The sequence below is a fragment of the Scatophagus argus genome, chromosome 10 (assembly GCF_020382885.2).
Source record: "Scatophagus argus isolate fScaArg1 chromosome 10, fScaArg1.pri, whole genome shotgun sequence".
Classification (NCBI taxonomy): Eukaryota; Metazoa; Chordata; class Actinopteri; family Scatophagidae; genus Scatophagus; species Scatophagus argus.
Genome location: NC_058502.1, coordinates 4721093 through 4747958, shown reverse-complemented (window position 1 = coordinate 4747958; position 26866 = coordinate 4721093). Strand labels below are relative to the sequence as shown.

The 26866-nt window shown below is 42.2% G+C and overlaps 2 protein-coding genes across 2 annotated transcripts in view; one reads left to right on the top strand and one right to left on the bottom strand.

Annotated features, from left to right (window-relative positions):
• kcnq5a (potassium voltage-gated channel, KQT-like subfamily, member 5a) overlaps window positions 1–17819 on the bottom strand; it is an 83894-nt gene extending 66075 nt beyond the window's left edge. Inside the window, exon 1 of the mRNA XM_046402732.1 lies at window positions 16606–17819. Within this exon, the coding sequence (XP_046258688.1) occupies window positions 16606–16985 (380 nt within the window). The 5' untranslated portion in view covers window positions 16986–17819. The remainder of the gene's footprint in view (window positions 1–16605) is intronic.
• Window positions 17820–19741: 1922 nt separating this feature from the next.
• On the top strand, window positions 19742–25744 carry cnrip1b (cannabinoid receptor interacting protein 1b). Its single transcript, XM_046402114.1, has 3 exons — window positions 19742–20103; window positions 21489–21633; window positions 23796–25744. Exons 1-3 carry the CDS (start codon window positions 19925–19927, stop codon window positions 23958–23960), a joined length of 489 nt encoding a protein of 162 aa, XP_046258070.1. The 5' UTR covers window positions 19742–19924; the 3' UTR covers window positions 23961–25744.
• The last annotated feature ends 1122 nt before the right edge of the window (window positions 25745–26866 follow it).

Genomic DNA, 26866 nt, shown 5'->3' with positions numbered 1-26866 from the left:
GAAGCGATGATTTGAACCTTTCATTTCTCAGCTGGTTGGAGCGGGGCCAGGTCTGGATCAGGTCTTGTGTTCAGTGCCTGTCCTAATATCTTTAACGTTGCTGAGTTGGACCATTTACACACCCGCCACTTTGAAACATGTCGTCTTTCCCTCCCATCCACTGCTCCTTTCTTTACTTAACAAGGTCAGGAAACATGGGGGAGAAAAGAAGTTTGTCACTTGGATGTCGTGGTGGAGAAGTTGCAGTCTCATATGTATTTGTATTTGTGTATATGTATGCATTTCTGTGTCTGCAAGTATGGAAAATCTATTGTGGTTGGAGCTCCAAATGAGCAGATTTGGGTCAGAAATCTTTCTGTGTCTTCCAATGTGTGTGTGTGTGTGTGTGGACAGCTCAATATGTGCAGCTCTATGTGTGTGTTTTTGAAGCTGTGTGAGTACCTCTCCAAACACAGCGTTGGCTTTCTCGAACATCACCGCAGGCCGGGTTGATGATGGCCTTACTGCATAGAATATGAGGACATTCTACTTGTGAAGGCTGGCTGAATAAAAAACTTTCTATACAAAATTGTACCATAATAGACAAAATACCTTCACTGTGCAAAGAAGGTACAAATGGAGAGAACAATGGAGGGTTTTGGGTTTTCTATCTGCAAAGAAGTGCCAGGAACATGAACTCTTCAAAAACCAGAACTGAGTCTAAAAAACATAAACTGTCTGAGCATGAGTGCAGTTTCCAAAGCTCCGACACTTTGCTGCTAATTGGTTTTGCAGCAATGTTAGGCAAGGGACCTACAGCTATTAGTTAAATGCCATGTTGTTTACATTTACTGTAACACGCCGAGAATTTTTTTTCTTTTGCTCTGATTATCTGGGAGATTAGGGCCTCTTTTGTGAAACTGATTTAAATGATGCACTGCTGTTGTGTACTGGGCAATAAACACTCAGTTTTTTTATCTTCAAATATGTTTTAACTTCCTTCCTGCAAATGGAAACTGGCAGCAAGTTTCACAAAAGAGGACGGAGCCATTTCCCTTTCACTGCTGCCGTCAGTCCACTCCTCCACTCTTGGCTTTTTAATTGTATTGGGGTTTTTTTCACATTTTGCCATCAGTGTGGTGTTTTTACTGCTTTAGACTGTATGTTGTCATCTGGGCAAAAATGAGCTTAAATGAGTCTCACCTGAAACACAAGTGTTTTGACAGCGTCTTAGGATTTCAGTTGTTAAAATAAAAATGAGTTTCCCCTTCAAAATGCTTGGGACCGGCATTTACACAGAAAGATTTGCAGATTGGAACAATTGGAATCAGATTATCTCAAAACCTGATCAAATAAAACCACACCAATCTGGCTTGATACCAAAAGAGGCAAGTTAAAAAATGTTTACATTTTATTTTCATTTAGGTGAATCTACCTTTAACAGGCTGTCAAAACATCACACAGTTAAGCTTTGAGTTCAGCAGTTCTTGATAGCAACCCTGTGCTCCAGCAACGGTTCCTCAGAAAACCAATTCGACTTTACATCTGATCTGTAGTATCAGTGCTTATGAAAACACCTGCACAGACAAATGCAGGATAATAATTACACACCTTTCTAATGATGATATTTGCTTCCTAACTGGCACAAACTGCTCATATCTGACAAATGGTCTCAGCTGCAGCGCCTTTTTAATCTCCAGTTTCAGCTAGCAGGACTGGCTGTGTTGTGCACTGTGGTTGTTCTGAACAATCCAAAATAGTAGGGGGAGGAGGGGGAGTGTTTAAATATATTTGAGGTGGGAAGTGAAGGGTATCATCTCTAGTCTTTGGTGTCCTTATAAACATTCTCATGCAAAATTGGATGGAGCTGACATTTAGCAAGTGTACAACACAGGCTGACAAATATCCCCCTTCACACTCCCTCTATCTCACACTGTCTTTCTCTCTCTTGCCTGAACGACTTTATGAGGACTTGCAGTAATGAAAGGAAATGGGCCTTTTATTATTTTTTTTTTTCCTGTTGTTTAATAGTGACTTTTTCAAAGATTTCACACACTCAAAGTGAGAAATTCAAATCTTCAGACACTTAGCCATAAACTTCAAGTTGTGCTACTTAAGGTCTGATCTGGCAGCATCATCAAGTGCAGTTTAATACTTCAACAAACACTCCTTGAGCAGCTACTTTGTCAGAAATACAACAGGAGAGCAGCTGCAGTGTCTGTTTACAGCACAGCCCAACAAACTCACGTTGTTTTAATAAAGAAGTCAGTAAATACCTGGTCCATTTCCATCGGGCTATGAGCAACTGCAGTATTATTTCATGCTGAAATCAGCCTGGACTGTTTTCCACACAAAAGCAGAGCAAAGGGTGGGGGGGTTACCTCGCTGAGGAGTTGGAGGTGCTTGCAGATCTTTATTTAACAGCTTCGTATGTACCTCTTGTATTGTTCTTGTTCCTGTTGTGTGTGTGTGTGTGTGTGTCAAAGAGAGCTTATAGCTGGTGTTGGTCTCAAGCCGGGTCTGGATTCGGCTGGAAAATGGCAGACGTTGCTGGACTGGAGCAGGGCTATAGGGATTGAGGACTAGAACTGCAATGAGTAGCAATTAGTCAGTCAAAAAAATTTAGCTACTAGCTCCCTGATAGTTGATTAATTGTTTCAGTCATTTTTTCAAACAATATTGTCAAGTATTTGCTGTTTCCAGCTTCTGAAATGTCAGGATTTGCTGATTTTCTTTGGGTTTGACTGTTTGTTGGGCAAAAGAAGCAATCTGAGGATGTCACTTTGGTCTCTGAGCATTTTTCACAGTTTTTGATATGATATAGACTAAACTATGAATTGATTAATTGTGAGTAGCGTAGTTACAGCCCTGTTGAACACCATGGGCTGGGGCCAGGGCTGGGCCTGGGATTTTGGGCCCATGAAGGACTTCAGTGCACATAACTCTACTAACCAGTCAAATGGGTCTATTTAAGTTTAATCAAATGTTAAAAGACTTTCATGTTTACTCTCTCTCTCTCTCTCTCTCACACACACACACACACACACACACACACACACACACACAAAAGGTGTGATGTTATCCAAACAGCCAGCTGTCTTGTTGTGTCAGGCCGGTTGCTCTGTTGGCTGCAGGCCTGGGAGAAGGCTTACTTAGAGAAAACAGAGACTCACTCTACATTAGACTGACTCCCGTCAATGGACTGGGCCCAGCGCCTGCACGCGCGCACACACACACACACACACACGTTCTCTCACATGCTCTACAGTGCAGAGAAGGCTTCACACACAGGCGTTCACAGAGACATTCTCCTCTTGCCTCAATCCCTCTCACACCCATGCACACACACAAACAACTGAGGATTTTTAACAGAGTGTAACAGAGTCACTGCATTCTTGTCCAAGCTTTGGTTCCTGGGGGCAACACATACTTTGGAGTTAAGTCATGTTTTGGGGGAGTCATAGACACATGGCACGTGCATGTATTTAAGTGTAAAAAACAAAACGAATTCCATGGCATGGAAGGCTTTGATCAGTCATGTTGTTTCGGAGACATAGCTTACTTTGCAATCACACATTCACCATCATCTTCATCATCCGTCACCTGATTTACAGCGACAACTCCATCGCGTTTTCAATGAGTCTCCACATCAATCAAACCCTAGTGGTGCCCAGCCGGAAGTGCAACATCAGTCAGATAAGCTGTGCCTCTACCTGCTCATATCTACCTGACACAGTGCTCTGCGCTGGTCTTTCACTCAAGGCACCTGGTGAAATGATTAAGACTGAGTCGCTTGTTGACAAGCCAACAGAGCAGCAGATTCTGGTGTCTCGTTTTATCGTTCATTTGTCTGTCTGTAGTCTGAACATTTCTTTTTCAGCAAACTGCGCATTCAACACACATTTTGCAATATGACAGAAGGCTCTTTACCTTGCTCTTTAGCTTTAACCTGCCCACTGCCGCACTGTTCAGCTGAAACCAATGACGCAGGCACTGCAGTGACTTGGTGCCATGGCTGTTACTGCTGCTGTCTTTCATGTAGCATTTCATAAACCCCACCTCCACCCATGGTGCCCACCTGTAAGCTACATTCACTGGTGTGGAAATCATTACTGCCACTCATCAGTGCTTGCTATGGTGACCTTTGTGTATCCTTTGGGGAAGTAACTTTGTAAGAATCTAAATGCCAAAACTCTACAAACTCTGCATTGTTTAGTTGATAATCAATTCCCCCACGGGTTGAGTGAGTTAAACTGATTTTTGAAATGCTGGATGATCTCAATGTTGAGGAAAAACTTGAAATTGTGCATGCTGACTATGCAGTAGTGCAAGCTTGCAAGAGCGTGGGCTGTCTGTCAACAGAGATCTATATCAACCACAAAGGAGCTGCTTATAGAAGGAGGCAGACACTTTAAAGCAGGATAACTGAGCTTTGACACCACAGAGGTGTACATCAGGGTCATTTTGTGCTTTTGGCACAGTAAAAGTGAATGTGTTTTTCTTTTAAACAATACAAAAGCAAACAATGTGACAGCTCATGTGTGATGCGAATGTCTTCACCTGTCTGGGCACCTTTTAATGCATCCTGACACTGGAGTGTAACTATACGCTGCATCACTCTCTCAAGTTTAATCAGGATCTGACAGTCAAACAAACAAGGACAGACTTCTTTATCTGAAAGCAGGGGACAACAAAGGTTCCTCACTCAGTAAACAAAGAGAAATAGATGATGGATGGCACTCAAACCCCTCAGATAAACGCTGCTTAAGAAAGACACGTTGTGGCACGTGATAGCTTTTAATAAAAACTAAAAAGCTTGCCTCAGTCAGTTTCATTAAACTTATGCACATATGCCTAAGACTCTCCACGCAGGGCACCTCAAAGGGCAGCCATTGTCTAACTCCTCCACAACAAAACAAGCATCTTTGAACAGATTCTGCAACATGAAGAGAGGAAGAGGGAGGGAGGACAGTTTTAACTTTGATATAATTTTCACAGTAAGTCAAAACGGTGAACAGCAAAAACTGTCAGGTTCATTTGCTGCTTTTAAAGCTTCTTCTTTATATGTCAAATGGCCGATGAATCACCAAAATAAACAAGCTCAGTAAGACAGACTGGATGAGACAGCCACTGGTAAGAGCTAACAGATTGTTCGAGTCTGCCTTCAGAGGGAAGCTCTTGCTGTTTCTACCTCTGTCAGAGGAATTGTAATGAGTTCACACTACAAGCAAAGCCAACTCACGCGCCTACACACATTAGCTCAATATTAGCAAGACAGAGAGACGAAATGAAATTGAGAAACTGAGGAACACAGTGTACTAACTTCCTGTTAAATACCTCCTTACAGTATCGATGCTGAGCTGGTCTATAGTCCAGGCAAGACAGATAATTTGGATTTATCCTCTGGTATGTACGTATGTATCTATTTTGTTACTCTTGTATTTAATGTCATAAATGGTAAAATGGCTTTTGTTCCCTGCTGTGAAATGTCTTCTATTTCTGCCATAGAATTTACTGTTCACAATGTGCACACATATGACTTTTTTTCCTCAAATGCTTTTTTCCCCTCAATCTGTGCTTTGTTGGGTAGATACAGTGAAAAAGGGAAATTTCTTTTACACAAATTTGGGGGGACAGACCTCTCTAGCACTGAATATCCCACATTAACACAGGTCTTGCGAAATTTGGGAAATATTTTGATTCTCATTTCCCAGCAGGTCACAAGTCAATGCTATTACTTTCTCTAGGGATAAATACTAGACTCTGTATTCAGGGTAAGTGCAAAGGTGTGGAAACTGTCACTCACAGTCCTTCAGGGCCAATAACAGACACATGCATGGGTCTGAAGTATGGAGCCTGTTTTCATAAGAGAAACATGCCAAACTAAATGTGAGAAATAATCACATCCAGCAGTCCAAAACCCAAAGATAATAGAATTACAGAAAAACATAGAAAGGCAGCAAATTTTAAAGCTGATCAACATCGCTTGCGCTTAATTTTCTTTTTGTCAGATCTGTGTCAGTGTGTGTTTGACCTTACAACACTGAGTGTGTGTGTGTGTGTGTGTAAGAGAGTGACTTTAATGCAGTTAAACAGATTATTGGATGTATCTTACAGCGGTACATAACTATTTGGAGTTCTCTCTATAATCTCATTTAGCTAGCTATATCTCTCCTCACCTCCACCTCTTCTCACCCAGCCACTTTCTCTCTCTCTCTCCTCCTCTTAGCACCTCCATCTCCTGCAGCTCTCAACACAATTCTTCCACTGGCAGGACAAATGACATTCCCAAACCCATCCTCCCATAATACAAAACATGTCAAATAAAGCGAACACCTGTTGGTACAGTGTTCTGTCTCACTCTGTATAAGAAACCTGTCAGCGTGGGTGAGCCGGTGCTGCTCTGCCTGAATCAGTGTGTCACCTGGGAAAAATGTGTATGACTAACCAAGATAAATTATTCACAATATGTGTTGGGCTGAGCTGGCTTGTATGTCTCTGCTACGATATGGCTACGTGTGTGAGTGTGTGTGTGTGTGTTTGTGTATTCATGAAGATTGCGCAGAGCAGACTGAGCTGTCTGACACACACACACATACATGCATGCATGCATACAGTACATACACACAAAAAACCTACTGAAATATTCATACTCTCACCCCAGGTGGCTGAGCTATACTGCGACATACAGCTCATAATTGTTGCTATATCTGTATATGTGAGGATTTCTCAGGGGCCACAGAGCAAGGAGTGCAGATGCTGGAAAGAGCCGTGTGTGTGTGTGTGTGTGTGTGTGTACGCGCATGCAAATAGAGCAGCTGTGTAATAAACTACATTTAAGCACTCTATTTAAGCATAATTCCAGAGTGTTTGTACATCATTAGAGTTAATTTCATTTCATGCTACTTTATAGAATGCTACACTGCATTTCACTGGAAAATATTGTACTTTCGGTCTGCTATAGCTGACACAAATTACATAAAAGAAATAGTTTTGGGAAATTAGTTAATTCACGTACTTTACAACAGCTGCATGAGAAGATCAATAGCACTTTAGTGTCTGTGGACATGGAGCTTGAGGGGTATGGAGTTAAAGGCAGAATGTGTTAGCTTAGCTTAGCATAGAGACAGCATGCAGAAGGAAGCAGCTATATATATATGTAGGTATGTATTTTTTTCTTTTCAGAAGTTCAAACATCCTCCAACCAACACTTCTAAAGCTCACAAGTTAAATGAACTTGTTGGGTTCAAAGCAGGTGGGTTCAGAAAAGTCAACACAGCATTAGAGATTTTATAGCCTGTTGCAGCAGCTCTTTGGTATGATTGTCATGTTAGATGAATGCACACAGGCTCTGGGGTCAATAAAGAACATCTACTACTGTGAAACAGAACTTATCAAGTGTTAGATTCTTCTATCACTAACAGGTAACATGAGCTGAGTCAATTTGTCTATTTTGTTTCTTTAATAAGTACTCAAACAGTTAAGGGAAAACTACTGTTTGCCGCTTTGCTGTGGGTTAAATGTTGTGAACATTTCTTGGTGCATAACGGCCAAGCACACTGACTTCTCGATGTCATTGTGAGGTCATCAGGCAACAGTGGCAACATTGCTCAAAAGCACTGGGTGGATTTATTAAGTGTTGTTAATGCTCTAACAAGCGAGAGTGACAACCTGAGCAACACTCACTTTGATTCAATTCACATAGCTGTTCTCTGCACAGCTCAATCACGTTAAAATGCTTCAGACTAAATGGAAAAAGCTGCTAATCACAGTCACTTCCGAAGTTTCTGAACAGACAGCTTAGTAAAGCAGAGGGATCTTGAATGAAGCAACACGACAAAGCATGTGTGTGTATTCGTAAAGCAAGTGCACATTTACTCACGTGTGTTAGTATGTTTAGGTGAGTGTATAGGGTTCTGAGTGTGTGCTCTTGAGATTTGTTCTTTTTTAAAGAGCTGACAGGGTAACGTCTGAGGTGTACGCGATGGGGCAGGGCAGGGCAGGGTGGAGTGACGCAAATCCAGCAGCCGTGGACTCTGTGTGGGCAGGAGGACAGACAAGCTCAGCCTGCGTCCATCCATCAGCGCTGCAGTCTGCTCAGCAAACTGGCAACTCCGCTGATGTACGAGAGGGCTGCCGGATGACTAACAAGCAGACACACACTGCTGTTCACACACACACACACACGAGCAACAGATACGCCGTGCATACCAGCATACATTCATAGCTGTGGGAAAACCTGAACGTGAGTCTTATGGCAGTAGTGACTATACACACCATCGCTACTTCTCTTTCTTTCTTTCTCTTATTGCACATAAGTTTGCACTTTAAAAGACAAACATCTTTTTCTCTCTCAACCTCTTTGACACACACACACAGGCCTACAACCTACACACTTCCTGTGTGACCTGCTCGAATGTCACAGTATATTTGTCACTGCAGTCCCTTCCGATCTCGCACCTTCTCACCAGCGAGCTCGGACTGACATTGTCGACTGGTTCTCTGACGAAAACGATGTCAAAGCTGATCTGATCGCACATCAGATCTCTCCACTCTGACACAGGTTAATTAGCTCCTTTTTGTAAAAACATATTTGCAGCACACTCACCCAGAGAATATGAGGGTGTAATGAAGCCAAATGCTTACTGGGAACTTTGCGTAAACATTCACGGAAATTGAATGAGAGAGAATGAGTGTTAAACTGCAGACAAATACAGTGTCTTCAGTGTGACTTCAGATACAGAAAAGGGATTTTCTGATGATGCACTGTCCATTCACAGCAATGCACTGAGTCATGCATTAATCATCAGTTTGAATGATAAATTCTACTCCCTCCACCCAAATGTTCTCATATCTCACTGCTGATGTGTTAAACTTCAAACCATCAACAGTTCACAGGAAGGAAGCTTATGGATATATGAATGCTATCTAAATCAGGAAGCAGTCTGCTGACTACACTGTTGGAAAACTGGTCTTATGCTTGGCAGTTGAAGCTGAAAAGCCTAAAGTTGAAGTGTCCTTGAATGCAACTATTTTTTTTGTCTCCAATGTCCAACTCCTGAATATGTGCTTTGACTTTATACTGGAGGAAGAGAAAAATGTTTAATATGCAAACAAATTCTGTTGCTAACATAATCTTGACTGAGTGAACTTGTATTTCTTATAAATCTGCCACCGTGTGTTTGCATATCTTGCATGCAGAGTCGTCTGTGAAATACTTCTGTCTGGGTATGATGACTGTAGGTGCTCCTCGTTTCGAATTAGGGTAGAGAAGCAGATGAAGCAGATGTAGAGAAGCAGTAGAGAAGCAGATGTTGCATTTCCTTCAGAGCACACGGAATAAACAGCCTTTAATATTCTTCCTGTGTTTTCTTGCACACAAACTTTTGAATGTTCTCGTCTTCACCTGTTCTCTCGCTCAGTCTCTCCATCTTGCTCTCTTGCTTCCTCTCCAGTCATTCCTCTGGTTTGCCATGGATGACATTATGCCAACTGGTGACCTGGACACACAAATCCGCACCGTGTCTGTGCTGTGTCACACTCTACAGTGAATACATTAAGAGTTCACACTCACGCACACACTTAACCTTTGATAGGGTACCCAGTCTGTGCCGATTCATGCAAACACCGGAACACATCGTGACAGTATTTATACAAATACACACTTGCGCATCACTCTTTCTGTTCATCCATATCTAATGGGTCCTTAGCATTTTCCAGCATTTTCCACTGGGTGGTAGCCAACATCCTCCTCCTTACCTGGAAGTAACTCTGAAACTAAACACAGAGACTCTTTTATGTGTTCGGGTGTCTCGAATGTCATCTTGTTCTCAGGAAACAAAGTACAGTCTCTTCGCGATGCCTTTGATGTTCCTCAGGTCTGAGCACATTTTACTTCATCAATGCACCTGCTGTTTGAATAATCTCTGCATGCAACGGCCTTTTCTCGTATTTCAAAAGCCCAATCAGTGTAATCCAAGTTGCAGTGAGAGGTATGTTTTCCGAGACAGCAGAGATACACTCTTTCAGCTCCATGTTGAACAACTTACTGACCCATCAAATGGTCATTTCAGCTTATAAATCACAGCTCTGTGTCAACACAGGCACAAACAAAATTGTTATGGCTGGTCTGAATGGACAGAGGAAAGCAAACAAATATTGAATGAAATACAAGGCCATTAGATGACCAGTGATTCATAAAACATAGTCAATTGCATGCAGATACTGAAATATGGCCAGAACACCACAAGGGGAGGGACAACAATCCAATCAATGCCAGGAACTGTGAGACATGTGGTTTGATCAAACCTGGCTGGAAAACATCCAGTAAACCAAACAGAACAATGAAAACCTAGTTTGGACCAAATAAATATGAAAACAAACAAGTGAAAATTCTGTAACTGTCATAAAAAAAAAATCAAATCTGTCCACGGTGCCTTTAAAACCCTCCAAACCCTCCACAGATTGAGTAGAAAACAAGACATTGTGATTTAACAAGCAGCCTGCCAACAGTTTGGAGGTTATGTAATGACAGACATGCAACTTATCATGCGATGTCTTCTAGCTACCATCCATCAAAAATAGTAGATATCGACTCTTCATTGAGCTCATCGTAAGACAGAAGTCAAGCTGACCCCCCAGTATAGTGAAACAGGTTAAGTAACTGTAATGTAATGGTTGTATCTCAGATTCTGATCCCTAACAGTATGGCTCACTGGAAAAGTACTCACACTTCTATGTTTTTTTTTAAAAGAGGGGGGCGGGGATTCTGGAGAAAGAGAACTGATTGTGGAGTCTCATTCTCAATAAATCAACGTTATATGAAGCGGATACACGCAAAACATTGTCAGTGTCTTCCAAATGACCATTTTAGAAAATGGCGCGATGTACCTCCTGTATGGTTACTGTACAACCAAACAAATGCCTTTCAGAGCATTTAGCGAGGACTGTCTGTCCTGTAACACAGATCCTCGTCAGTGTGAATGCTATGTGGCAGTTAAATAGAAATAAAGTGTCGTTCCTTTCAAAGGGCCAACTGAAGCTGACAGTTAATGCATCACAGACTCTGCACAAATCTGTTTGGCTACAGGACTGAGGTTGATCATTAGTGCGTTTCCACCATGTGGCAAATCATCAGGCTGGCTTCATGTGCTACCTGTCGATAGACCAGAACGGGCCTGGGATCAATGGCCAACGCACTCAAACTGTGTGACTGAATCAATCACACACACACACACACACACACACACACACTTCTCTGTAGCTCATTCTCAGACACAAAAACAGACACGTGGACACACACACTCATCTTACAAAGTATGCATTGAACTCGCATTCTTATTCACTTTCACAACACATGAAATATCATCAAAAAGACACAAACACATCAGCGCATGGACAAGTGGCATACATCATCTTCACACTTGTGCAAAATACAAAAATGTTAAGCGAACGTATTAAAGATTGGGTGAAAAAAATGCGCGTGCACACACACACACACACACACACACACAAACACAAACACACGCGCACAGAGAGGAAACATCCTCTGAGTATAGCACATAATGCAGACTGTGGCTGGAACCCATTTCAAGCAAATGTGATTAGACCAACACACGCCATCTCATTAAGAGATTGGATGTTAATGCCAGCAGTGCTTCAGAGCACTATTTGGCAAGAAGTAAGCCCAGATGCTTATCAGTGTCTTGATTCATACTGCAGCACATCAGGGATTCCTATAGAGAGAATACAGAATAGCATACATGCATAGATTGCAAATATCCACACACATTAACACACTCTTTCTCTCACACACACGCACGATCAAACTGTTTTCTGACACGTTTGCGCAGCATGGATCCATGCACACACAGCAGCATCTGTTTCAACACAACGGCTTACTAATTAAATGATCAAAGGAAACTTTTCTTTTATAAATCATCTAATTTCTTTTGGTGTGTGTTTGTTCATCTCGTTCGACGTGTGAATGTGTTTTTATGTGGCACATGCGTAGGGCCGTTAGTCTATGTGGCCAAATCATTTGCACACAATGTGGATATTTGTCAGTCGTGTGTGTGTGTGTGTGTGTGTGTTTCTAGTTAAAGTGAACATCTGTATCTGTGAGTGTATCAGCTTATATGCATGTGTGTGTGTGTGTGTGTGAGTGAGTGAGTACCTACTGCACATATGATGAATTTCTTCCTGTGTGTCTTTGCGTGTTTGTGTATTTAGTTCTGCCTTTTCGTCTGCGCACACACAGCATATCTATTCGAGTAAGCATGTAAGCCACTGTACAATCATGTGTGTGTATATGTGTGTGCATTAACTGCTGTGTGCTGCGTGACATTTACGTGCACAGGAGCGACTGATGAGGGGTGACCACTTAAGACATCCATTAATTTAAATGTCATCTGACACACTGAAATAACAGTAAATCAGCGCAGAACATGAAGCTTGGAGCTTGTGATCACCAGAGCAGCTGATATATTAGCCAACCATAACGTTACACTCCAGGGTTTATTCACACATTACAACGGAACGCTGCATTCACTGACTAAATTTCATTTGCAAGCTGGATCAAAACTACCCACAATAAAAATTTATTGCACAAGAGATGTGACTTACTATGTGCCAATTAAATCTGAACTTCAAAGTTTTACTGCAGCCTTACGTGAAAACTATTGAATGAACTCCACTGAATGTATTAAGATCAATGACTTCGGTTTCATATATGAGTTGCCAGAATGTTTTTTTTGGTGCGACAGCAAACGGCAACAAGTTAACGACTTCAAACAAACTCCACAAATGAGCAAAGATCTTTAAGCTGGCTGGCAGTCCGGAAATGACTGTGGCAATTAAACTGTCAACAAATACTCATATGTGTTCTACAGGAATGTCAGGAATATTAAATAGAGCGCAATTTAGATCCCTTAGAAGGAATAATTTACATTTTGAACAACGTGATTCCCTTTACTGTTATATGTCTCTCAGTACCACTGTTCCCACTGAGCATCAGTGCTGCACCCCAGCAATTCACTGTTTAATTGAAACGAGTCTCAAATCCATTCATAAAACATTATTGGCAGCTGCTGGAAACATGACGTCACATGAGTGGATTTTACACTTGGGTCCACTGTGAAATGGCGTCCGTGTGATGATAATGAACGACTGCTAAAGGGAGTCTAATAAGGAGACCTGCAGATTTTTTGAGGCGGCAGATTCCAATTAGACTCCCAAGAAGCTCTGCTTCTCCTGGATAAGGCAGAAAATGTTTGCCTTCAAATAAGCCATTAAAACATTAGTAGAGTAATTGAATGTATAAACAAGTATTACTCCGTTGCAGTGTATTTGTTTTTTTGTGCCATAAATGGTCATGGTAATGGTAAATGGTAATTACAGGAGTCCAATTAGATTCTGAAATAGGACCTTGGCCAAATAGTGTTTGTGGTCTGTTTTTGTTTTGTTTTTGTTTTTTTTTGTTTTTTGCAGATCGCTTTTGGCGTAGTGGCATGTCAAGGCCTTAACACACGAGACTCACACAGGAACCGACATAAATATGTGAAGACTCTAAGACCGCAAGTGCCAGAGCAATTGGAAAATCACTGGAAAGTATGCAAATGTAAGTGCAACATATTTTTCTGTGATCACTAACACAATCTGCACTCATGTAAAAATACCTCCATAAATCAAAAGTCGAAAGTCTAGACCAAGATAGCTGCAACAAAACAAAGTGTCCCAGCCTCTGTAATCAAGATGCCACATAATCACTGTGACTGTCAAAAATATTCTGAGGGGTCTCCATCTTTTTGTTTTTTTTTTCACCTGATGCCCTTACATAAAGTCATTTTTTGATAATCAAGACTATGGTTAAAATCATTGTTTGTTCTAATGTGGTGAAGCAAAGGGGACAAAATTGCCTCTGCCTACATTTCTTAGTAGTGGCAGTGGATCTGGGATATCATATCTAAACGTCTAAAGTGTAAAAAAGGACGACACAACAACTGTAAGATCAAGATCATTCGCCACATTAATGCTAATAAAATACCCTGCGTACACACATGCAGGCTGTCTGGGTATTTGCGGAGTAAACATCAGAGAGTAAAACGTGTTTGCACAGAAGTTACATGCACATCCACGATTTCTGTCTGAACCTTCAAAATATATTTTCTGCCTTAAAGTTCGTAAAAAACAAACTTTACTTTCTGCCAATTTGCCCTCAAAGTGAGATTATTGTACAAATCTCTCTGAGGTTTCTTTATCTTGCTTTTCAACAGTACATTTCGGACCGCGGCTGTGAGCAGATGCAACAACTTAACCCCTGCGACCTCAGCTGTCCCGCCTGAGCAAATAAAACGTCAACATCCGGCTTCACAGCCCCAACTCTGACAGCTCCACATCCTCCTTCTCACAGCACTCCTCGCCCAACAAGATTTCTGAAAGGGGTGGGGATGTGGTATTTCATCACTCCAACCACGCTGGTGTATGTGTTTGAATGCATATGCTGCATATATACACTGTATATGCACAGACAGATGCACTGCAATAAGAAAAAAGACAGTGTTCATTACATAACCACAGCTGTGTCCATACAGAATCTGATCTTCAATGAGACACCAAGTCCCTGTGTAACAAAACATTCCCAGTCCGATACACTATGTAGAGAAAAGTATCCAGGAACACTTCTTTAAGGGTCTGTTTTTCAGATGCTGGGCTCAGCCCCTGACTTCCAGTGAAGGGAAATCTTAATGCTCCAGCACACCAAGACATTTTGGACAATACTATGCTTCAAACTTTGTGGCAACAGTTTGTTGAAGGCCCTTTTCTATTCCAGCATGACTGTGCCCCAGTGCACAAAGCAAAGCTCCATAAAGACATGGCTGGATGAGTTTGGTGTGGAAGAACTTGACTGGCCCACGCAGAGTCCTGACCTCAACCCCATCCAACACCTTTGGGATGAACTGGAACGGAGATTGTGAGGCCGTTTGGTCCAACATCAGTGTGTGACCTCACAAATGCTCTACTGAATGAATGGGCAAAAATTTCCACAGAAACACTCCAAAATCTTGCGAAAAGCCTTCCCAGAAGAGTGGAAGCTGTTATTACTGTAAAGCTGTCTATGCATTTAGATTATGATGTCATTAAAGTCCCTGCTGGTGTTGTGGTCAGATGTCCCAATACTTTTGTCTACACAGTGTAGCTTTTTTCCTCTGAAATATCTTCAGCCATACAGGACATGATGCATTTTACATTGACTGGTGTTTTAAATACACTGCTAACAGGGAGCACTGACTGCATCCATTCCTGAGTATACACAGGAAAGCCAACCATCAAGTCGCATCAGCACCTCCCACAACGTTTGCTCGACAGGTGAGCTCGATGCTCGATGTGCAGCGTAAAAACAGCACAGCAAATAAAAAAAAAAGAAAGAAAAGAAAAGAAAATTACAAAGGGATCTTGCAGATTATCTCTGTTACCACAACAAGATAACATTTGTTGTTTTGGGTACACAAACACCACCAGGACAACAGAACAACTAAACCTATAATTTAGACAGGCACAAACAGGGAACATTTGGAATGAATGTTAGCAATAATCTCCTGATTGGTTAATTGAAATGGTAAGAAGAAAGAGGAAACTGGATGTTTCATGGATGTGCATTTTGGCCATGAAGGAGCCGTGTCACACCAGAAAAACCAGAGCGTTGCAGTTGAAGGCTGCTTTGAGTTTAACCACTGAAACATGTCAGCCTGCAGGACTTTTCCCAGACTCATTCTTCTCCCTGTCCAAACCAGTGATGAAAGACTCAGAAGCAGCACGGGAGTGGCAGTTAATATCAGATTCAACCCTTTCAGTCCACAGCTTGCACCTTTCAAAAGAGGCCCAAATCTGTTGGAGCTTCTACTGTTACGCAAAGATAAGGAAGAACTTGGAGCTAATATCATGCTTGCGTCTGATTTCCTGATTCTGCATGCAGTTTCAGCATTTGGGTGTGCAATATCACACACAAAACACCTTCACATACCAGCACACGCACCTGCAGCCCGTGTTTAAATTAAATCTGGATTGTTTCAGGCTCTGAGTCACCTGTGTTTTCTGCACACTGCAGCTGGTGCAACAGGTGACACATTCAAGAGAAATCCTGTACTGAGATGCAGATAACTCAGTCATCAGATGAATGAAATCTGGTCAATAATAGTCACAGTGAGGATAATCTAACCCACAGGACCATAAAAATTAGGGAAAGGAAAGTGTGTATTTGTGTTTTTTATTCATTTGCACGTGTTTGCGTTCACGTGTGCAGCCTGGAGGGAGATGGAACTGCTTATGTGAGAGAATAAAAGAAATGAAGAAAGTATCGAAATCACATCCTCATCCAACTCTAATCAGTTCGGTATCATGACATGTGTGTGAGTGTGTGTGTAGCATGATTCCATTTCACTTTGTTTAAATCCAACATTAAACCATTTTTCACTGAAACATTCTGAAACATTAAACCTTTAAATTCAGCCTTCAGATGTTGGGGAAACTGTTGTCCCATTCAAAAGAATGAACAGTGGGTGAAAGATGTTTTAAGTGCCTTATGCTGTCTAGCTCTGCTGCAAAGTGGTCAAAAGTCCAAGTACTCACACGAAAGCGTGGTAGACGAAAGCCCACTCCCTCGGTCTCTCCAACACGTTGTAGAGATAATTCTGGAGCCGCCGGTACCGTGCGTTCCTGCGGCCGCTCTGCGCGCTGTAGGTCAGCGGCTTCCCCAGCAGGCTGAGCCGGGCGCCCTGCTTCCTTTCCGCTCCCACCGCACCTGCAGCGGTGGGAGACAGAAGACCGTCCCCGACTCGCACCGCGTTATTCATCGTCCTCCGCCCAGATTCCACATCTTTCAGTGGGTATTCCTGCACCCGGCGTCCCGTTGAGGTCTTCAGCCAGAGTCCGGTGCCACCACTCTCGTCGCCGGTGTTACTTCTCGGCATGGCATCACCAGCGCAGTGCGCTGGGAGACCGGCAGACATTCACATGTAGCCAAATGCTCTTTCGCCAGAGGATGTTTGGCTACTTTGAACTGCACTCAACACGAAACAAAAGAAAGCAGCGTGTGAAGAGTTAAATATCTAATCTGCTCTCATCTTGTCATCCCGTGGCCGTTTGAGCAGATTCACAGTCAGGTTTGGACACTTTGGCCATCTGCGCAAGCCTGGGCAAGAGTTGCGTTAAGAAGGAGTGGATCCATCGAGACATTTGGCGGGGGGAGGGCTCTCTCCCACCCTCCCACACTGTCTTCCCCCTACTCACTCTAACTCGCCGTCTTGCTTCTTTCTGTCAAAGTGTGTGGAGCTTGCCGGTGCTGCCTCAAATTGTATTTGTCTTTTACGCACGAACGCAGAAGGGCACAGCACAGCCAGCACCACGAGAACCACTGGATTTGTAGGTGATCTCGAACAATTGTGGCAGTATCAATATATTTCAACATAAATAATACATTTCAACTGAAGAAGCGTCAGAAGACACCAGGGAACGGATGACGCAAGTTTTACGCAGGCGAGGAAATGCCTGCTGCCCAAAACTCTCACGTTGGTTGATCGTTTTGATGTGTTTATGTCAGTGAATAAAGCCAGCACGCTGCGAAGATCTGCCACCCCTACAGTTCATCTCTGAAACCCTTGAAAGACGATAAGGTCTCTTATTTTGCGCCTCAGGCCAACTTTAGAAGGGAACTGGACGCGCAGTTGCTGGTATCACTGAAAACATTCTGAAACGGGTTTCACAATGCATGAGTAGGCTACCGTTTGTCACACTTAAACTTCCATCAGTGAACTGGCCGAAGCTGAACAGCACGCCGAGATTATTTCCAGTGAACAGTGGCGGATTCAGCAGCTGGAGGACGGGGACGGAGGTCTGCTCGGTCTCAGACTATCCCAGCCCGGAGCCGAACACGCTTTCGTATTATGTCATGTCGTCACTCTCTTCCTTATTGACGGACCATGTGACCAGCGTAGCTTTTTTTGTCTGGCTATGTCTTTTCAAACTCTACTTAAGTAAAAATCAAATATGTCAAATTAACAGAGACTCAACTGTCAGCAACAAAGTGGGAAAAAAAATTATTAAAACTGTGATGTTATCATTATTTCTGTTTTGTGGCAGTCCGCACCTGAAAGTATTATCATTATTACTATTTGTAGAGATGTTGACTTTTTGGCTTCCTTCATCCAAGACTCGTCGTGATGTCAGCAATATGACGGCATCATGTGCGTCACTGACCTACTGTAAAATGATCAGACTCTGCTGAACATGCTTTAAACTGAGACGGGCTGAGGGTCTCACCTGCTGTGATCAAAGCTTGACCTCTAGTGGTCAAACATGGGCGTTACAGGAGAAGCTCCAACAGGGGTTGGCAAAAAGCCCTCGGCAATCAGTGTTGAATGTCTGGATTTATCGGATTGTGTTAAATTGATTGATTGATGGACTGATTTCCTAAATAGATCCTGTCTGTATTTTAATAATAATTTTATTATTAAATGACTATGTAGGGTTACTCAGGGTAGGGAGAAACAACACCGACCATTTACGCTGATCTTCTTTTGTTTCCTCCTTTTTTCTCAAGATAGCTACAGCTTTACAGTGAGGCTAATTTTTTAAGATGCTGTTTTGTCACTGTAGGCTACTATAATTTGTGGGCAACTTGTAATTATCTACAATATACAAACAAGGCAACAGCGCCATGAGGTGGTGATATTAGTGTGCAGCAATAGGCTACAATCACTATTCAGAACAGTAAGAAACAAATAAAACGAAAAAAGAGATATTACAATAACACAGACTCAGACATAGAAAAGAACTAATGAATTCAAAAACATTTTCACTATACCGACAGCTTTCTTATTTATGTCTAGTCACCATTTTGTTAGTAGATTTTAAAAAGGGATTTTTGCATTCCGTAAGACACCAGTGAACACACACAACTTTCATGCATAAGAAACCCAAGCAGGTGAGTGAAAGCTGACAGTGTTTTCTCTGTTCTGAAGCGGATCTGCCAGTAGTGTTGGAGCGCACTTCGTGACGCCCAGAAACGCTCCCGTAGCCAACCTTGACTTCCAGCGGCTTGTTCTGCTTTGTTATAGGTTGCTTCAGCTTCAGATCCGTGTATGAGCATAAGTGAAGATTATTTAAGAGATTTCTTTAGCTGGCTTCGTGAGGCATTGCAACCGCCCCATACGGATCTCACTGGATAGAAAATGTTGCTCTCTGTGTAGACTGTGGTGTCTGACAGTAGACTGCAGGGTGGATGCTGGATTATTAGACTGTTTAGGGGGTGTGGGTGATGGGTCGCAGGTGTGGATTATGGTGACTATAAGGTGACTGATTATTAGACTCGTATTTGTTCTTTGCCTAACACTGACTCATTTACAACTAGAGGTCAGCTACCTCAATCAGTGGAAGGTAGGCCAAATCAGGAAAAAAATAACATTTAAATACTACAAATGACCATATAAAGTTAAACGTCAACAAAGAGCTGGTGGTGCTCTTCCTGTACACGTCCCTGTCCTTCATGTTCCACAGTCTTAATTGGCAGAGTTTAAGCACCACGGACAGCGACAGCCACGTCGGACAACCAGCTGAAATCCAACGGGAGATCTGAGCTGATGCTTCATTAAGTTAGTTAAAGACGGAGGGAAACAGGAAGACGAGGGGGCAGAGGGAGGGTGGGGACAGTTGGAAAGAGGGTGAGGGCGTGAGAGATTTTCAGGGAGAGAGCATTGGTTGGGATTAGTCTTGTGCTGCAGGTTGGACGGGATTACGGAGCGCGCCGCGGCGCAATTCCCCTTGCTGTGCGCAATGCTGTGGACTTGTTCGCACGGCATTTCTCCGTCTGCGTGAACTGATCCACACCTGCGACCTATCACCCACACCCCACAATCCCCTCCGATCGCTCACTTAGCAGCTATATGGAAACATGGCCGACGTCCCTCAGATCGTCAAAATTGGGATTTCCTTGAAGATGCTTCCCAACAACACCGCGGTGCACTTCAAGTCCGACGGCGCCAGGTTCGGACAGACCCGGACCATCAAGCTGCTGACCGGATCCAAATACAAAATCGAGGTGGTCATTAAGCCAGGAGCGGTCGAGGCCACGTAGGTATCCCTGCGATATTTGTTACAGACATGAATGATCCTGCCATAACCCAAACTGCGGTGTTAAACCTGTCCATTCCAGAAGACAAACACATCGACAGGACAATATCTTCCTTAAACTTCTTCCTGGAAGATGTCACAAAGATCACTTGATTCACTTGGTCTAATGAACGAAATGGAAGGCAGAAATGCACATGGAGCTTTCCGAATGATTGCGGTGGTTGTCTGTTAATATAATGAAGTTGTTAACTGTAAATATTTATTTTTCATTTGCAGAATGTTGGCAGTTTCTTTTGTTGATTTGGTAAAATAGCCTCGTTGCTTTTTAACAATCTCGTCTTTGTCCGCCTCCTCGGCAGGACGTACGCTCGTGTTTTCCCTTTTAATGCCACAGAGCTTAAACACATTTCTTGATTGTTTTTGAAAGTGAGCGTGATGCTCATTTCTTGCATGCTCTCATAGTGGTTAATTTAACCGATTTTTCTTTGAGAAGGTAAGCACAGATTCATTCACAGACTGCATTCATGTACGCTCGGAGATATGGCCGTTACATGAAGAGGAAGAAAAGTGGAGGTTTTTCCAGACTGTAGAGAAAACATCCATTACAAATGGCTCTGACACATTTTCATGTTAGAATCACACTGCGATATTGTTGCCATGATTAGTTTTTTTTAATTTTTTTTATCAGAAGCTCTGTACTTAAGTACTCAACAAGTCATATTTTCAAGCGTGGGCTTAATTTTACGAGGAGCGCTTGAAGGCAGCATAAACCCCTAACTGGCCGCAAGTCAAATCCACCACAGATTAGGACTCCACGTTTGGGTTTTGTGTCTCCGCCCTCTTGTGATTTGCCTACAATTCATGATTATGTAATGAACGATGTTGTACATCCGTCTCCAAATAAGGATTAGTGATGTCTTTCTAAATATCAGCCTGTAAAAATAAATGCGCTGCAACATGCGCTCCGGTATAAAAATAGGTCAGACGTGATGATGCATAGGCGTTCAATTTGGAGCATGAAACGCAGCTGAAGACCGATTTCACTAAAGATCTGTCAACGTGAAATCCTGGCAGCAACAGTGAGTATGAAGCTCACAGCTGATCTTCACAGCAGACACTGAACTCATCATCTATTAGTTAGTGTTTTTTAATTTTTCATTTTTTTTTAAATTGTGTGGGTTATTTTTAATACATACATCTAATTGAATTCTTGAATTTCCCTCGGGACCAATAAATTATCTATCTATCTATCTATCTATCTATCTATCTATCTATCTATCTATCTATCTATCTATCTATCCATCTATCTGTTATCGTGACATTCCCACACATGCTCATGTGAATGTGAGACCACAGACGGCAGATGTCTTGTGTACTCGTCTCAGGTCCATGAGTGTGGGTGGGGTGACCTTCCCTCTGGAGCAGCAGTCTAAAGACCCGCAGGCGGTGGTCTACACCGGCCAGTACGACACAGAAGGGGTGGCGCACACCAAGAGTGGAGAGAGGCAGCCAGTTCAGATCAACATCCAGGTATGGGTAACACACAGGGCAGGAAACTAACTTTAATCTGGAGGCAGAGGCGAGAGAAGTCCAACATTCAAAAATCACTGCATAGCCAGCAAGGGTTCAGGATCAGAGGAGCGTCTGTTTGGTTTCCTGTCCGGCTGGGGGAGAAGACAAACTCCAGGCAACATGGAAACCGTCTTAGAGATTGGATAAAGATATTTACTCTGTCTAAACCTCAGCTACTGGTATGATAGGTGAGGACTCTCTCAAAATCAAGGTGAGCCAAACATGGTTTTGCAAAAACAAACAAAAAAATAAATAAATAAAAACATTTATTAAGTAATCAGTTCAGTTGTGTGTAACAAACTCAGTTCCATTGATTCCAGCTTGGTGATATTGATGGTTACTATGAGATTTCTATATGATATTGATCATATTACTTGAAGAAGTCTGATATTTGAGCAACAGAATCCCCTTCATACCTCCTTGAATGAGGAATAATTCACTAGTACTGTTGCGGCACTTGAACAGATGAAACCAGATCCAAACATCATTGTTTTCCTGGGTGACGTGGCTGAAAGCAGTCACCAACGAATACACTATTTGCTCCAGTAAGATTTGCTAAAAATAGTGTCCGGCTGAATGGAAAATTATTCAGGCCTTTCAAAATTAAAGTATTCAATGCATTTTAAAAGATTTACATCTTCATTAGGAACAAATGGACCACATGCCAGACTCAAATGTCCATCTAACACTTAAATGTCTTACTTATGGTACTACGTACCAGATGTGTGCTGTCGCTGTGGGTATAGTTCTTTTCACTGTCAGACAATTTGTAGGCTGTTTTCTGGATAAACACTTCAGTCTATAAAACCACATTTTCACATTGAGTTCATTGTGATGTCTTTAAAAGTCCTGTTATGTGTGAGCAACGGTCCAAAACCCAAGCATAAAAAAGACTCTTTGCCTTTTTTCACCTGAAAAAAAAAAATAGTTAAAAGATGCTGTGATTTTCAAACCACTCATGTGACGCAAACACTCGCCTGTCAAGCACTAAAATTCCACCAGCATGAATGTGCATTGTGTTTTGGTTCAAACATCAACCACATAATTTGTCCCCAGTGTTTGGGGGCCAAATCTACTCAGCTTCATACGCAGACGCTTGAAAGAAGCAGCTGTTTGGTGCTGTGGCAATGAAAGTCCTGCCATCTGATTTAAAAGTTCAAAAAAACATGTTTAGCTTCTCGGACGGCACGGTGGTGCAGTGGTTATCACTGTCACCTCATAGCAGGGTCCAAGGCGAGCCAAATCCCGGTCCAGGTTCGAATCCCGGTCTGGGCCCTTCTATGTGGAGTTTGCATGTTCTCCCTGTGCCTGCGTGGGTTTTCTCCGGGTTCTCCGGCTTCCTCCCACAATACCAAAAATAATGCACATTAGGTTAATTGGCTGCTCTAAATTGCCCCTAGGTGTGAGTGTGAGAGTGTGTGGTTGTTTGTCTTTGTGTGTTGGCCCTGCGATTGACTGGCGACCAGTCCAGGGTGTACCCCGCCTCTCGCCCGTAGTCAGCTGGGATAGGCTCCAGCTCCCCCGCGACCCTGACGGATAAGCGGTATAGAAAATGGATGGATGGATGGATGGCTGCTCTACATTGCCCCCTAGGTGTGAGTGTGAGAGTGTGTGGTTGTCTGTCTTTGTGTGTTGGCCCTGCGATTGACTGGCGACCAGTCCAGGGTGAACCCCGCCTCTCGCCCGTAGTCAGCTGGGATAGGCTCCAGCTCCCCCGCGACCCTGACGGATAAGCCACATAGAAAATGGATGGATGGATGGATGTTTAGCTTCTCTTTTTAATGGAGAAAGAGAGAGTAAAGATTCTTAGAAGTAAACTCGTCTGCCTTGACATCACTGTTTGTGTGCGTCCTTCCCCATCTGTCCAGTTCATACCCCCTGGCCTCTGGGATGACGCAGTGTGTGTTTGCATGTTTGTGTGTGCACGTACCCATCTGTCCAGCTTCCTCTTCAGTTCACCTTCACGTGTTTTTCACACATGGTGATACAGTGTGAGTGTGTGTGTGTTTATCAGTGTGTGTTTCACCAAATCAGACCACTTAAAGATGCTGAAAGCTGTTAGTGTTTGTCTGTGTTTGCACTCATCTCTGTGTGCGTGTGTGTGTGTGCTTCTCCTTCAGTTCACAGAGGTGGGGATGTTTGAAACTGTGTGGCAGGTGAAGTACTACAACTACAACAAGAGGGACCACTGCCAGTGGGGGAACAGCTTCAACAGCATCGAGTATGAATGCAAACCCAACGACACGCGCACACTCATGTGGGTCAACAAGGAGATGTTTGTCTGATGGAGAAATGGCTTGAAACATTTAGCGTGTACTCTGTGAAAACACAAGATGTGACATATCTAACCGTCAGTGTGTAATTATGATCTATTGCTTCCTGTTGCTAAAAGGATGTATATGTCCTTCCTTCCTGTCAATCCAGTCTGCTCAATATTTTTTTTTTCATAATTACAACCTCTCATATTTCCCATCATTGACCAGTAAGAAAAAACCTAAACGCTTTTCCCTGTTTGAAAAAGAAAACTCAACTTTTCCTGTTTTAATTCTGTTAAAAAATGCACCCAATTTCCTGCCAAATCCAATCCTATGGCGGAACATGTAAAATGCAGTGATGTTGCCAGTGTTTTCACATTGGTTTTGTTTGTTTATGGTGATGATACAAATGTGTCAAAATTAACCTGGCACATTGTATTGAGGTCAAAATGGAACGTGTAGCACTTCTCAACAACCTACTTTAAAATCTGTTAAAATTATTTATGGGAGATTAAAGGAGGTAACTGTTTTGTACAATTCGATTGTGGCAACTGGTGACCCTCAAGTGTATTCAGACATATGTGCATGTGCAGTACTGTGTGTGTGTGTGTGAACGCCTGTGTGCCTGTGTGTTTAGCTACAGTGTGTGCGTGTGTATTTCATAAACCGTGTTTGTTCAGATGTGTTTATTTGTGGTTATGTATTTTGAAGTTATGTTTATATGTGAAACATTTCATTCCAAAAATCCAGAAATTCATGTCATTCTTTCAAAACTATTGCTAGCATGAAAGTTAATTATGTGTTAACTTAAGTCATGTTACAAAAGTTACCAAAATGTTATTATCGTCTAAGAATAGAGCATTTCTCCTCTCGACAAAGTCCAGCGTCCTTGCATGAGTGACTTTGGATTTCGTTGGCCCCGAGCAGAATTTTTTCCATCTGTCCTCTTATGGGAACTTGCCATGACAGCTGCAGCTTCTAAAGTTAAAACTGTGGGGTCACGGGTCCACACAGTTGAAAATGAATTCAAATTTCGTTAAGTGCAGGAACTTGTAAAATGATAACAAAACCGAACTGCCTTCGGCCTATTGTGCTGAGACACTTGCACCTTGAAGCTGGTCCTCGCCAAACCGGGGAGATACCACTTCTATATCTGAACAGTCCTGTTGCTGCAGCCTGCAAAAGCATTTCAGGTCACTCATGACTGACACAGGACACAAGCCAAATGGACAAGGACATTGTTTGTTTAAAAGTGTACAAGCCATCTCCCAGCCTCTACGAGCTGCTGATAGCTGGACCCAGAAATAATATGTCTACTCTCTCAAAAGCGTGTTTCAGCCCATATCCTTTTACACTGCAGTGCACCTCTTCTGCGTCAGCACCTCCAAATCATTAAATTACCCAGAATCTTGTGAATCAAGCGAACCTGTGCCACTGCCTACACCTTATGATGAAACCAGGGCCCATAGTGTTTTGGAGTGAATGCTCTGTGTAGCTGTGTTCATTATTTTGTGGTACTGGAAGTAGGAATTTGGTATTCAGGTGAAGTTGTGCTCCTTTGTACAGCATGTTTGTTTCTTTGTTGGTTTTCTCTACCTCTTCCATTTATCCATGAATATTCATGTTTATTAAGGAGAAAATATGTATTTGAAGCATTCAGAACATAAACTGTTAATGTTATATTTTTTTCTATTTCTTGTGGAGAATCAAAATATTAGAAAAACTGTATTTTTGTACGGTGTTGAACCACTGAAAATGTTTTATTATTGTGTGTATTTTGGTAGAAACTGACATGTTGAATTGACCTATGCAAGCAGCAGCAAAATGAAATTGTACAATATAGTGCTGAAATTTACATTTTTGTGAAAGTGATGTTATTAATAGTAAAATGGGAAATATTTAATGTGGCTAATGCATTCATTTAACTAATTCTAAACCTACCTAAACCTCAGAAAAGTATAAACAACTCAAACAACTGGGAAGGAGTTTATCACCAAACTCATCCAACCATGTCTTTATGGAGCTTTGCTTTGTGCACTGGGGCACAGTCATGCTGGAATAGAAAAGGGCCTTCAACAAACTGTTGTCACAAAGTTTGAAGCATAGCATTGTCCAAAATGTCTTGGTGTGCTGAAGCATTAAGTTTTCCCTTCACTGGAAGCAAGGGGCTGAGCCCAATCCCTGAAAAAGCACCCCATAATGAGGTGTGTCTGGGTACTTTTGTCTACATAGTGTATGGGACATGGGAAGGAAAATGTCCTTTAAAGCTCTGGTGTACAGGCCACAGTAGTTAGGATGAATATAGGGCCCATAGTGACAACAAACTAATGACATTTTCTGACATCACAAGCTACTTTTTAATGTGTTTCTGAGTTGACAATTCTGTCCCAACAAAAACCAAACATGATGTCATTATGACAGTATTGTATGTTTAGCTACAAATGAGGTCCTGCAGAAAACACGGATAAGGTTGGATGTATCCTGCAAAATTTGACTGTTATGTAGGAATATAAAGCCAAGAATGATAGAATGAATTATATATGCATATATCAACCAACAACCCGCAAAATTATTAAACTCATGCAAAAGTGCTGTGTACTGGAGGACGTATTGTAAGAATGTGTCTTGGTTGAATAAAAGTGTCAAAATGAATTTAGGCATTTGAGTCAGAAGGGTTTCAACTTTGACTAATCTTCAGCTGGTCTATACTTAGTTACAAACTGAAAGGTTTTTAAATGTCTATTACATACAAATCATATTTCAAAATACATATTAATGGAAAAAAACAGTGAATCAACAGTTAGATCGCCTAAATATCTTTTTAAAAAAACAAACAAAAAAAAAAACCCAACTAAGTTTAATTTAGACGTTTTATTGCTTTTAATCTGCAAATCAGTGCTTGCTTGGATGTGCATCTGCTGCTATGGCTGCACACA